The 15,249-nt window shown below is 35.3% G+C and overlaps 1 protein-coding gene across 1 annotated transcript in view; it reads left to right on the plus strand.

Moving 5' to 3' along the window:
• BTAF1 (B-TFIID TATA-box binding protein associated factor 1) overlaps positions 1–15,249 on the plus strand; it is a 123,215-nt gene that overhangs the window by 64,776 nt on the left and 43,190 nt on the right. Inside the window, exons 13-15 of the mRNA XM_044665674.1 lie at positions 2,029–2,153; positions 4,849–4,969; positions 12,755–12,859. Coding sequence (XP_044521609.1) covers positions 2,029–2,153; positions 4,849–4,969; positions 12,755–12,859 — 351 coding nt within the window. The remainder of the gene's footprint in view (positions 1–2,028; positions 2,154–4,848; positions 4,970–12,754; positions 12,860–15,249) is intronic.

Here is a 15,249-nt window from a genome sequence, read left to right on the forward strand (position 1 = left end):
CTCACACAGAGGAGGGAGGAAGTGCTCCCAATGGGCTGCTGGGCAGAAGGGTGGGTGAAGTGTGAAATGTTCTCAATGAGTGTAGCGATGGGGAAGGGAGCAACTCTGCCAGAGTCTCTCTGCCTTTCTAGTAATGAACTCTTGGCTAGGGGGCGGGGGTTGGGGTGTTTGCTAGCAGCTGCGTGCCATAGGTTTGCCATCACTGATTTAGATGATCCAATTATTAATCAATGAAAGCCGATTTCTACCCTTTTTCCAAACAATTCAATTCATCCAAGTTCTAAATTTTTAGTTAAAGTATTCCATACTCAATATCTTGGAGTCAAATTTTATTCATTAGATAAGGAGAAAGCCTGTATATTTATTCATACCATTTATGAATATTACATATGAAATTCTTAAGAAACTTTTTCTGAAAGATTTCTGAGAAAAATTTAAGATTTAAATATGCATTCACTTTTAATAATTAGAACAAAGATATTTGGTACCTAACATGAATTTAGGGCTAGATGATAGAAACAGGGCAAGACCTAGATAATAGTGCAGATATGGAAATTATTCAGAAATTGCCCCAGGGAGGGCAGTAACACTAATGAGTCTGAACTGTTCTTGTTGTATTACTGCTTTTGATGACCTTTGGGAAAAGAGGTTAGTTAAAGATCTACCTTTTAGGGATTTTGTTGCTAAAGATAATCCTGAATGGAAATGGACTTTTGAGTTTACCCACAGTAAATCGAACTTCTGCAGGTGCCCAGAACCACCCTTACCTGTCAAGACATTTTCTTGGGTGGGTGGTATGACTGGCATGAATACATTTACCTTGCCATCCAAAAGTACCTTTGCCTTTATTCCAATTTTCACTATTGACAGCCTTTCAGAGAGAATTTTTATAGGGCATTTTAACAAAGACAACTATATGGATAAAAGTACTAGTTTTAAATATCAGGAAACACTAAGTTTATATCCTGCTCCAAGCTTTTAGTAGATTTGTGACTCTGAATAAGTCACTTATTCTTCCTTGTCCTGTTTCCTTATCAGTAAAATAAGCATAACAGTAACACTTAGCAAGAATATGAGAATTAAATGTAATAAAATATAAAGCATTTTGTAAACCTGAAAATTCTATGTCAGTTACTGACATCATCATCATCATCACCATGATCAGATTAGAACATATCTTGAGAAGAACTGCACATTAGCAAGCTGATTACTTTATTACCACCTAGTAAAAAAAAAGTAAGGCTACAAAGAAATGAGGCATGAAAATGAATGAACACATTTGATAGGAGGAAAATAAAAAACTTGCCACCCAAGCTGTAGGATACTATGCAGAAGAACAGGGGTGCCTTCTATGAGGAATGAGAACAAAGAGATTTCTAAAGTAAGAGTGAAGAACTGATAAATAAAAATACCTTCTATTTTGTAGTTTTGTCTAGAATTGACCCTACTCAGTGCCATGGATTGTACATTTCCAAAGGCCATTTAGACGCTATTGGAATGCTGACAGTAAGAACAATCTTAAATGTGCCAGATATTAGAGAATGTCAAAATATGAAATAAAATCTATTAAGAAAATTTTAATTCATTTGTGGGGAGGGTGACTAGGGATTACAGAACCCATGGCAGTTTTACATCATATAATAAGTGCATAAAATTATTGCAAAATCCTTTGTGATAGCCAAGGATGATGGAGAAGGCCTCTTAAAGCAAAGGACATTGCCTCCCAGAAATCCTAAGTTTAGCAGGCACTGAACTGCAGGTTTGAATCCTGGATTGGAAGGCAGACGGGACCAGTTCATCCAACTCCCTCATTTTACAGTCCAGATGACATGCCCAAAGTTCACACAGGTCCACTGATTGATTCCATATTCTAGCATTATACTGAAGACTCGCCAGTCATCTGTTTGCTGCGCTTCTTTCCTAGAGGTTTAAGTTAGCAGGGGCAAAAAGTGTTGGACTGCTATACTTAATGTGTATAAAATATGCAAAACATGACTGGCAAGCATTTCTTTTTAATTCATTTTATAGGTACCTTTTATTATAAATACATTATGGGATGCTCTTCTAGAACTAGATGATCTCACCGCTTCAACAAACAGTATCATGACCCTTCTTTCATCCCTTCTGACTTATTCTCAGGTTCAACAATGCAGGTAATTAAATTGTTCTTGATAGATGCATTCTAAGATTTTAAGTGCATTTTCAATGAGCTTTACAGTTATTTTAACCTTCTAAGAATTAAGGAAATACTTTGTAGTCAGAATCTTGTTTTCTTAGGAGGCAGTGCCCACAAATATAATGCAGCCATTAGAGTGATTGGGATGGGAGTGTCAAGGAGAAGAGTATTCACCCTTTTAGGGATGTTTTAGTTGTATGATTCCCTATTTGTCTCTACCAGTGATTCCCAAAGTGGGTGCCACTGCCCCCTGCAGCGATCCAGGAGGGTGGTGATAGTATGTAACAAAGGGTGCTAAGTAATATTTTTTCTGGAAAGGGGGCGGTAGGCCAAAAAAGTTTGGGAACCACTGGTCTATACTATACTGTTATATTCTTCATCATTGGTACAATCATTTTGTTTTATTCACTAATGTAACTGGCATTTTTAAAATGTATAAGTATGTATAGATTAATGCAGTTTTAGAAATAATTTATCATAGAATAGCAATGATTTGGAAATTTGTATCATCAATTAGCTTTTCCTTGGTATCACAAATCTTCATTGCCTTTTCATCTTTTATTTCAGTGACCAGTTCTTGCTAGAATAGTAGAAATAGTTATTTTACTTTCATGTTCAAACCCTCCAAATTGTTACTATCTTTTAATCTAGTTTCCTTCATATCATCTGAAAGCTTAATCTACTTTATTAATAGGACCAAGTAATTGGGGGGTGGTGGGAGGGGGAGAGAAGAAAATATGAGAGACTCTTTTTTTGGCTACAGCATTTTGCTTAGAGGTCATAAAAAGCCCTTTTGTTGGCTACTGATCAATCCATAATTATTTTTGAGGTACTCAAAATAATACTAAACTATTTTAATAGAAATTTAGAGATATATAAAAAATAGTCAAATGATATAGGAATGATCAAGTAGCAATGCCCTACAAATAAGCCCATAATATTGGCATCAGATGAGAAGAACAGTATAGCTGTTGGGATCGCAAAGTAAGTGCTATAGAAGGATTCAAGAAAAGGGAAGTTATAGCATGTTGAGTAGGTTCTTAATCACCAGGTATTGAAGTCCAAGGTTACAAGTATTTTGTTCTGGCCATACTACTAATTAGTTATGTGACCTCAAACAAGCCCCTCAAGCCTTGTGAATCTCAGCTTCTTCACATAAAAAGAGAAAGTTGTACTAGATGATCTATAAGTTCCCTTCCACCAATGGCATTCTCTCTATATCCCTTAAGAACCTAAAGTAAGGGATTTTATCCTTATTATCAGACAACTAAAGTACAAAAAAGACAGGTTAGGTAATGTGAGGAAATGGATCTAATGAATGAAAATTTTGTTAACTTAATAAACTTGCTAGTTTTTCATCATTTTTTCCAGTTAATATTTTATTAGCGTATATTCTCTTTCTATAAAGTGAAATGTTTTAATTGGTAGATAACTATGAACCTACATAAGGAGAAATGTCGCATGCTTTAAAAATTGTATCCAGCATGACCAGTTGCATTGTTAACAAAAACTGCTATTTTTGTGTTCTTAGTATGTTTTGTGTCTGCATGTTTATTCGTATGTGTTTGAATTAAATTTTGTATATAAATTACACTGATGTGTAAAAAAGCATAGGAAACACTGGTTCTGCAAAAAGATGGGCCAGCCAGTGAAAAATAGCAATCAAAGTTGGACCCACTGAACCAGAGGACCAAAAAGGATGAAGTTGGTGTTAGTTTGACACTATTTACTTAAAACTCTCTAAAAAGGGGTATACACTTCATTCATGGACCCAGTGATGTACTAGAACTGATTATTAAATTTTCAGCAAGATCATTTACACCTTAGAAATTGGCAAATGCTCTTGGTTTTTTTATTGTCTAGATTTAAGAAAGAAAATGTTAATAATGTAGATCAAAATTAAAACTATGCCATGTATATTATTTTTTCCTTCTACTTTTCTCCTTGGGTAGCCAGTCGTTAAAGAATTACCTTGTGTGGATTTCCTAAATACAGTCAACTTCTGTAAATCACTCTGAGGTATAAAAGTTATCTTTCTGTATACTTGTCAAAGACTGATTTAGGAGAACCTATGATTCCCGGTAGCCTTGACTTTATTTCCCTATTTAACCAGCGACTGACAAGGAGGAGACATTATTTAAGATTCCCTAATTCAAGAACTCTTACCCTGGTGATATAGTGAAGTATAGCATTTCATACATACCCTCTGCCTTTCTAATGATAGAGTAATGCCCCATCCAAAGAGAATATATACAACTACCCACATATGTTGGAGTTGCCCACAGGAATAGCAGGTGGAAATGGATAATTACCAACTGACACTATTGATTAATCCCATTATAGTTAAATGCCTAGTTTTTCAGAATGGAAAAAGAACAATATAATGAAAAAGGAACTTTTAAAAATCCTCTTAATAGCATCATTGCCAAAGAACAGCTGAATGCTATTTGAACCCATCTCTATGACCTCATTTTTTAAAAATGCTTATTATGATACTGCAGCGCAATAGTATTGAGTGAGTTATGCATATGAAAACTCGATCTTTTAAAAAATGATTTAAGTTCATGAGAAAAAAATGTTATTTTGAAGTCCATATATAAGTGAAACTTAAATGGATTCTTATTTATCAAAAATATGTATGAGTAAGATTTAATTTACATCTTCTTTATCAGTATCCAACAGTCACTTACAGTTTTAGTACCACGTGTATGGCCATTTTTGCATCACACTATATCATCAGTTCGAAGAGCAGCATTGGAAACGCTATTTACATTATTGTCAACCCAGGACCAGGTAAGAACTAATCATTGTATAAAAACAGCTTTGATAGTTTAAAAGAATCCTGACTCAACTTACCTGGCTATCAGCTGCTCACTTTTGCTACATGCCCCTAAAATAAGTAGAATACAGTGTCTGGCAGCAGTAGGATGGATTTTGTAGACAGGCTTTTGTTAAGTAACTCTGATCTATCATACCCATTGTTTGGTTTGTCCTTTTTAAGTAGCTAACTAGTTGGAGGAATTGGAGGGTTGTTAGAATGGGAAATAGGACTTATTCTGACTGAGATCATAATATAAGTTCTGAATGATAGAAAAGGTGATAAGGTTCGAAATTGATCTGTTATTAAAGCTTATGAATTCATAAAAAAAAGGAAGGTGTTTTCAAGACTAGCATACATTAGGAATATAATTTTGGGTTTTTTTTTTCACCTAAGGGCTAAAATTTGGAAGAACCTAAGCTATTATAACATCTGAATATTTGTATAGTAAGAGGCTGTATATGTGTGCTATTACTTGGATTCATCTTCTTTAAAAAATTAGTAGACATTGTAGCCAAAAGACTTGGCATATAGAAGAAGCCCTATTTTGTTTCCTGACCATACATTGTTGCTAATTAAGGAATGTTTAACTACAATTTGGACAACACTTTTTATTGTATTCATTTACATGAATAGGCATCTAAATATTGCAAATTCCGTTTCTCATTGTCCTTGTGCTACGAATTCCATAAATCTTACAGGTTTTCTGTCTTTCACTGTCACTTTTCATTGTTCTCAACACTGCTGTTAAATTGATTTTCTTGGATTATGCCCAGTTGTCATAAGCTTTGTGACAACCCCGTGCTGCAGTACACAGGAACCCTTTTCATTCCTAGGTTTCTGAAAATAGTCCAGGTAGGGGCTAGCACATAGTAAGCATTTAATAAATTGATTATTAGGGTTTCAGTAGTTTGATGAGTAAGGTGTGATTATATGTAGTAGAATATAAATTCCTGTGTGACCCTGGGCAAGTCACTTGACCCCCGTTGCCCACCCTTACCACTCTTCCACCAAGGAGCCAATACACAGAAGTTAAGGGTTTAAAAAAAAAAGAATATAAATTCATTGACTTTATAAGCACCTAGTTCTTTAATATACATTGACAAAAATCCTTTTGACATTGAGACTGTGGCCTTCTCAATATTGTGTTAAAAATTAGAACTTTATTCTTTGTTGTATTTGATTCCCTAGCATTCAGAAACTCATATCAATATACTATGCTTTCAGATTTCTAACTTCTCAGTTTTCTCAGGTAAAATAAATACCATGATTTATATTTAGTCAAACTTAATTTATCTGTTGCTTAGTGAATTAGATCTATTTGGGATCTGTCATCTTCATCATTTCTCTGTATACTACTGGTTTTCTCAGTCTTTTTACTTTTGGCTTTGTAAATGAGGGATCTTTATTTTACGAGAGATATTGGTCCTATGTGGAGATGTGTGTGTGCATATGTGCATGTGTAAAGCACACATTTTTTCTTACCATAATGTACCAGAAGATAGGAACAAAAAGTTAAATAAATTATAATTTCTTTACCTTAATAGGATGTTGTTTTTATGAATCTGTTGGTAGTTGGCTTCCTGGTGATTATAGAATTTAAATGCTTAAATTTAAATGACCTCTAATCAAAGTACAACTTCTACTTTGTAAAAATAATAATAGCTACCACTTATGGCTCATATAAAATAAATGAATTTGCTAATTGTTACCTGTTATATTGGTTCTTCTCTTACCTGTCTGGCTGTTCTTTCTCATTTTACTTTGCTGTATCTTCATACACGTCATGCCCACTAATCATGGTTGTCCCCCAAGAGTTTGTCTTAGGTTCTTCTCTCCCTCTCTACTTGATGATCTCATCAGTTTCCATGGGTTCAATTATCATCTCTCTGCAGATAATTCGAGTCCAAGTCTTTCTACTGAGCTGTAGTCACACATCTCCACCAGCTCTTGGGCATCTCAAACTGAATGTCCTTTTGGAAAATGAAACTTAGCATGCCCAAAAAAGAACTTGTTATATGCCCCCTCCCTCCTCCCCCCCCCCCCACTCCTTCAGATATACCCCTCTTCCAAAATTGCTTTTCACTATATAGAGGCTACCACCATCCACCCAGTTGCCCAGATTCTCAACCTCTGTGTCATCTCCAACTCTTCACTTTCCACTTTACTATCCAATCAGTTGCCACATCTTTTTCTCTGCTGGCACAGCTACCATCCTAGTTCATTTCCTCATTAGCATTCCTACCTCAAATCAAATCTCCCAATTCCAATCAATCTTCCACAAAACAATCAAAGTGATTTTCTAAAAGCATTATGTTCATGATCTTTTTCACCCCAACCACCTGCCTCACATCAGTAATCTCCTATGGTTCCCCTGCTAACTCTGTAGTTCAATATAAATTCCTCTATTTGGTATTTAAATTTCTTTATCATGTGCCCCCTTCCTATCTTTCTAGTATTCTTCCATATTCTTCTTCCACAACTGGTCATCCCTTGTGGTTCTATGCCTTTGCCCTGATTTGTCCCCCAATCCTGAAATGTTTTCCCTCCTCACTATGACTTAAATTCCTCAGTTTTCTTTAAGACTCAGTTCAAGACCTTCTATTGGTAGTCTTTTTCTTTAAGATTACCTTTCATCTAGTCTATATATTGGGTATATATGCCTATTTGGATCCATTGGAGAAAATTGGCAAACCATTACAGTATCCTTGCCAGGAAAACCCCATGAAGACCTCTGGTCCATGATGCCATGAAGACTTGGGCACAACTAAAGAATAAGAAAATAAACCTTTTATATATATATATATATATAGTCTCCCCATTAGAATGTTGATTCCTTGAGGGCAGGGACCAGTTTTTTTTCTTTGTATTCTTGGTGCTTCTTATAATACCTTGTAGTTAGTAAGCACTTAGGCATTGTTTATTGATAGACTCAAGACCTAGCCTCACATTCTAACTCCTTTATGAAGCCTTCCCTGGTTTTCCACCACTGTCTTTCTATGACCCTTCTAGGTATAATCTCTCAAACCTACAGTTAATATTTTCTTTGCCCTTATTTTCAAATCTGAATTACAGTCTTTTGAATGTGTCATTTAGAATGTGGGATCCTTGAGGCCACACTGTTATTTTTCATCTTTGTATTCTCAGCATCTCACATATAATAGATAATTAATAAACATTTGATGAATGATCAGTGTTAATAACCAGCTATTCTGAAAAGAACCTGAAACTTGGATTCAGAAAGAAGTGGCTTCGAACATTCGTTTGCCATTCGTATCATGCCCTGATTTTCCATGTCATTTGTCACACAGTCACTTAGCCTTTTTAATGACAGGAACATTGAAATTTCCTTAAAGGGCATGTTCAGTTTTCATCAGCATGCAAACATGTCTGGTGACCTGTTGGAATGCATGGCATGCTTAGTATATGGTGTAAGAGAATTAACATGCATGTTTAGCTACACAGATTAAGTGTAGTAAGCTTAATTATGATTTTTGCTTTGGCCACAAAAGGAAATGCTTTCCTGAAAACTATGTCAAAAGATTAAATCATTAAAAGGATACTGAATATGCAAAATATTTGTTTAAACCCATTCAGTTCTCCATAGTTTATATGGAATGAGTGGAGGGAATGGAAAGTGAAGTTTTAGGTATTTGTTGATCAATGTAGAATCAGAGCAACAAAATGTGTAGTGATGAAAAGTGGGTCCTTCCTGTATTTAAGAATGAGATGGAATAGATATCCTGTTTGATCACTTACCATAGCCCATGAGTATTTTGAAATGCTAGTCTAAAGTATCTGTTGATTTTACAAAAGGGAATCAAGCCTTTGACCTAGCAGTATTTAAAATGTCAATAGACTAGATGAAGGGAACATGGTGAGAAGCTGTTTGTTTTTGCTCCTTTTGTTAGCCCAGTGCATTTCAGAAAGGGAAGGGAGTCTTGGCTAGAAATCTTTACATTTAGAATGCTGGTATATTAATTTATCATCTTTAAGAAAGAAAAGATAACCAAATAAGAGAAAGAATGTTAACTGGAAAATAGATGTCATTTTCTTCTTCCTCATAAAATTACTACCTTACATTGGGATTTCAAAATGAGTAATAAATGGTCTTTTGAGTTATCAAATTATTTGAATTTTTCATTGTGGTATAATGAGTTTACTTTAGGACAAAAATAGGAGAGGAAAATTGCAGTTGTTTACTTGGAGTAGTTATCTCTAAGAACCAAAAAAGGACCGTTTCTTTTCTCCTGACAGACTCTAAACACCTTGAGAGCAGGATTTATTTCATATTTTGGGCAATGCTTAGCACATAGTAGGTACTTAAGAAATACTTGTTCGTTTTTTGGGAAAACTTTGGCAGCTTTGATGTTTCCTTGCCTATAAAATGAATGATTGAATTAAATCACTTTCATGATCCCTTCCATCTGACTCCAACCTATGTCTTAGGAAGTTCTGAGTAGAAAATATATGCATACCACTTGGCCTTGGCTCTGGGGACATTAAAGTTTTTTATCATCAGTTGATGCAATTGTTATATTAAATAGCATAAACTAATATTGCAAGGTTAAGGTCTAGCAGCATTAATTTGGTTTTTCTAAATGAAAACTTCATTAAAATACTAGAAAAAGCATTAATGAGTGATGTTTTTGAAATTTAAGGGGGGAAATCTAAAAAAAAAAAAGAACTCTATGAATTCTAAGATTTTATTGAAACTTTTAAGTTGTAAGTACTCTTAAAGAGGTTATCTAGTCCAATTTACTAAATTGTACCATAATCACCTGCTTCCAAAGCTACCCATTGGGCCCAGTTCTGCCTTCTTAAACCAAACATAATGAAATCTCCCTATTACACAGCAGTATTTTTGATATTGGAAGACCTAGATCATGTTCTCCTTTATCTCCTTTTCCCCTGCTTCTTCTCCCCCACCCCCAAAATCTTTTTTTCCAAACTAATAATCCTCATTTCTTTACAATAGTCTTTCACGTGACTGTTTTCCAAACTCTTCTGCTTAGCATCTTCTGGACATAGCATTCCAAATCAATCAATAAGAGCTTATTAAGCACTTATCATGTGCCCGAAACTATGTTAGGCCACATGGGAATCCAGATACAAGAATGAAATAATCCCTTCTCTCCATAACAGGTACAAATAGAAGTATATGCAAAATAAATAAAAAATAGTTAATTACAAGCTAGAAGCCTCTAAGGAGACAGATTAGGAAAGGCTGGTTCTTGACCCACATCTTGAAGGAAGAGAGGTGAGGAAGTAGTGCATTTAAAGTATGGGGACAGCCAGGATAAAGGTACAGAGACAAAATGAAGTGTTGTTTGTAAAGAACAGAGAGAAGTCCATTTTGACTGAATCATAGAGCAAGGCAAGGGGTGTAATGTATGAGGTTGGTGGAAAGATAGGCTGGAGTCAGGTTATGAAGTATTTTAAAAGCCAGAGAGCTGAGTTTATGTTGAATCCTGGACTAAATATAATCACTAAAGAATCACTAGAATTTATTGAGTAGGGAGAGTGACACGGTCAGATCCATACTTAAATGGAATCACTTTAGCAGTTGTGTGGATCATATCTTGGCATGTAGTCCAGGGTAGAGGTGATAAAAATATGAATTATGGTGGTAGAACTATGTGAATAGAAAGAGGAGTCATATATGTGACGTTGTCTTGAGGAAGAAACAGCAAGATTTGTTAACTCATTGAATATGTGGTATGAGAAAAAGTGAAGATTCAAGAACAACACCAATATTCAAGACTTGAAGAATTAGAATCTCACACAGTTTACCAGAGAAGCATCTCTGCTGTTGAGAACTAGAAAACTATTTAGAATTAGATTCTTTTCCGACTAAAATGTAGTATCCAGAATAGAACACAATGCTGTGGATATGATCTGAACAATACAGAATACGAGGGGAACATTATTACCTCCTCTTTTATATACTCTACTATATGTAGCCTTGAGAAGTACAAATTTATAGCAAATTTATTATAAAATGAAAACCTTTCTTTTTAGTAATGAGTTGAACAGTGTCTCTTATGGAAGAGAAATAGGGCTGAACATGAAGTTGTAGACTTATGTAATGCGAGGTGGCTAAAAGAAACTTTGCTTCTGTAATTTCTAACGGTCACAAAAAGTCAGTTAGAAGTCTTAGAATCTTCAGAGAATCAGTTAGAACTTAAAGCTATAAATAGAGGTGAAGTTCCAACTGACGAGGCTTTTGCCTTGTGGCTTTCATTGCGACTGGAGGCTTTGCTTTGGCTTATCCTGTTAGCTGCAGCCCTTTGGCTTGGCTTTGACCTAATTGCTTCAGTCTTGGCCTGTGCTTATTTGTCTTGGGGAAATTTAAACCTATCTCATTTCTCTGGACCTCTCCCTGATCTCTCCATCTACATTCCCTTCCCTTCCCCTGAATTTCCTTTGGGCCCTGGGTGGAAGCGGGGAGGGCTTGGTGATTGAACATTGTGGGTTTTAGTTTCTATAGACAAGTAGAGTATCCTCAAATAAGTTACCCCTAGTTTTAGTGATTTAATAAGGACTTTACTTAAAAGGCAGTCAAATCTCCCGACTGGGAGAAGAATAGACTCTCGCAGTCTAAATCTCTCCGCAACCCATCCCCCACCATCACCCCTCTCCCTAGCAGCAGTTAGAAAATCCTGAACCTCTTTCCCTCTGACTAACCTGAGATTAAATAAATCCCCTTGTTACCTACTCAAAGCCTCTGGTGAATCATTGTATCGAGAATTGAGACAAGGGCTAAAGAGGGAAGGAATCATTTTCTTTTATTTCTTGAGAGAACTGGGGGCATCCATCTTGGCAGGAAGTACCTACCCGAGACTTCCTCCAGCTATCAGTTTGACTGGCAGGGAGGGGCCCTCTCAACTCCTCCCTCAAGAGATTTTAGAAACTAACAAAAGGAAACCCTCCAGCCAAAACTTAAACATTTCTTACTGGCACTAGTTTCCTCCCCGTATTCTCTGTCTCAAGCCTCTGTTATTCCAAATAGGGAATAAACCTGTTTGAGCTGCCCTCTCCTACATACCCCATTTCCTTTATATCCTATATACCTTCCCTTATCTTCATTCCTCCTCCAATCACCTTATAATCACCTAATATCCCCTTTATCCTTCCTCACACCCAAATTGCCTCAAGACCCACTCAGATTACTTACATTTTTTAATAACATTTATTATTAAATTACAGTTAAATAGTATATTTAAGTTATTTGCCTACATGTTTCTTTTGTTAAAATCATTTCAGTTCTGTTTTGCTCACTAGTGGGGGGAAAAAAAAACCAAACTTTTTCCCCATCTTATATGTTGGATTGAGGTACAATCCTAAGTTATTGTTCTCTGCAATCTTTTCTCCAATAATTGTCAGTTATGTGAGTTTTCCTTGGCCATTATGGATTATTCATCCTGTATTACTGCCTGACCAGAATTAATATAACTCATGCCTTGTTGTGATGTGATATATCTTCATGTCAAATTCATTTTTTACTTAATGAAACCTGTTAAAATAAAGCTGTTTAACTTTGCATAGTAAGCTAATTCTTTTAAGTGACAGATACAGTTCCAAACCTTTCATATTATAAATGTGTATTTGTACTCATCTGTGTGCACATGTTGCATGTATGCACTCACACACATACACACACTTTACCACTAACAAATTTCATCTTTCAAGAAGTTTGCCACACTAGAAAATTTTTAAATACAAATATTAATGCCTAAACTTTAATTTTTCATTTTCAGAGCTCTTCATCCTGGTTAACACCTATTCTTCAGGATATGCTGCGACACATTTTTCAGTTTTGTATTTTGGAAAGCAGCCAAGAAATTCTGGACCTTATTCACAAGGTATTATAGTTCTGTTTCTTTTCTCAGTATTTTTTAAACATAGGTTTCATAATTGTTACACTATTATAGAAGTTTTAAAAAGCATATAGAAACCATTAGTATATGTTCAGGCACCTCACAACCAGAACAGTTAAGGAGCTTCGTAGGTCTGCAAGCTGAGATGGCCAAAAAAGCTTCAATGTTATGCAATACTAACAATCACTTACCAATTCCACTTGGCAGTTATAGAAATTAGATCTTCCAGAAGTTGTGACTTACTCAAGGGCCCTAAAGTTGTGGAGCTGGAGCCAGAACCCAGGTCTTCTGACTCTTAAGTCTGGTGATCAGATCTGTCCTTTGAATACTACAATATGAACTAATACAGGAGCATTTTTTTTTGAGCATAGCAAATAAAATGAACTGCTATTGACTGAAAAAGCAAGGTCTTCCAATGTGTCTTTGCTTGTGCTTGAAAACATTTGTTTAATCCCCTTCTGATCGTCCCCACTACCCCATTCTATATCCAGTCATAAATTAATATGATATTGCATATACATGTATTTATATACTATATTCCTATAGATGCTATATATCTAATACTTTACATCTACTACTCTACATCTACCGAATCGATGGCTTTTCCTTTTGCATTGTAAAACACCCACTATTTAGTAAGTGGATAATTCATTTTCCATCCTGCTATAATGAATTGACTCCTAAAATTTAGCTCTCGCTTTCATTAAATAACTTAAAAAAAAAAAGTTGTTTTCGTGTTGAGAATCTAGCTTATAGTTTCTGGACAGTGAATGAAAAAAGTAGTGTCCCACTCTGACAAAATAAACAGAATAATTAGTGCTACCTTCAGAATTGCTGGTGAAATGGCATTTTTCCTTTAGCAAGGATAGTACAATATGCATATTTGAACTTGGTTTCACCTGCACTTAACAAGAGAAAGGATATACATACATTTCATTACTGATTGATTCTGATGAGAGGAAGAGATGGCTAACTTTGGTCCCCTTGATGCTAAATCTTTCTCTTTAAATGGGTACATCTCTAGAATTTGTTCTTGCCATGTGATGCATTCCTGGGTTAGAATCAATGTGATCTAATTTTCAGTCTCTGTCCTTTTTAAATATTCTTTTTGGGGAGGATACTATTTTCATTACTTGGCCTTCAGTCTCTGCTTTGGATTTTTTTTTTTTTTTTTTTTTATTGGTGGGTGGATATGGTAATGTCTTTGGTTCAACTCTTTCGATTTTTACTTTAGAATTTTTTTTTTAATCTTATGATTGGTCTTGGCTTTGCTTTTAGGATAATCTCTTTACATAGAATGTAGGCCTATATAACTTGGGTAATACTTCTTGTCTTATGCAGAATGGTATCCTTTTATAAATATCTGTCAGGAGTATTAATCGACAAGTAGAAGCTTTACAGAGTTCTTTTTAAAAATTACCTTATTTTTGTTGATTCTCATTTTTTCTACTTCACATTCATTTCTGGTTAGATTTCTGCCCACCCATCAAGGCATCACATATAACAAAGATTTGGAAAATGAAAGAAAAAGAGATAATTCAGCAAAATTAACCAACCCATTGGCCATATCTGATAGTATATGAAATATTATAGGCATATTTTAATCATATATATATATACATATATATATATATATATGCCCCTTTTTATATTAAGAGTGGGGAATAGAGAATATCTTCCATGAATGGGTTTTGTTTTCCCAGTTGCATCTTTCCAAAGCTTTCCTAGGTTGTAGGATAGAGTAGAATGTTTGTGTGTGCGTGTGTGTGTGTGTGTGTAGGGATTTTCTAAGGTGAACTATTCTTTCCTTTAGAAATAACATTTGCTCCATTGACTTCAAATATTGCCATTATGTAGATGACCTCTAAGTCTGTCCTTCTAACCTGGATCTCTTTAAGACAGTTTAACTTCGTTAATCCAAAAGCATTTCTGAAAAGCCTCTCTGCCAGGTTCTTTGCTTAGGTGATGTATGTTGCCATCTCAAACTCAGTTTAAACTGGGTTTATTATTGTTCCCCCAAAACTTCCTCTTTCTTCTAACCTTTTCTATCAGGCTGATTCCTTATGTAGAATTCTGATCATATCACTTCTCTGCTCAAAACCTTGCAATGGTTTAATAAAGTTAGGTTAGTTCCCTATCTTCCCATTCCTAAGCCTTCTCTGATCTCATACTGCTCTTCTCAACATACTTTGGACACTAGCTGAATTTGCTTATATTTTCTCTCTAACTCCTTACTGCCCAACATAAATTTTCTACCTCTAAGTCTTTTCTTACACTGTTCCTTAACTTAGAATGCCCATCCTCTCTCTCTCACTCTCTTACACTCTCTCCCCTCTCTCTCTCTCTCTCTCTCTCTCTCTCTCTCTCTCTCTCTC

The sequence above is a fragment of the Gracilinanus agilis genome, chromosome 2, assembly GCF_016433145.1.
Source record: "Gracilinanus agilis isolate LMUSP501 chromosome 2, AgileGrace, whole genome shotgun sequence".
In the NCBI taxonomy this organism is placed as follows: Eukaryota; Metazoa; Chordata; class Mammalia; order Didelphimorphia; family Didelphidae; genus Gracilinanus; species Gracilinanus agilis.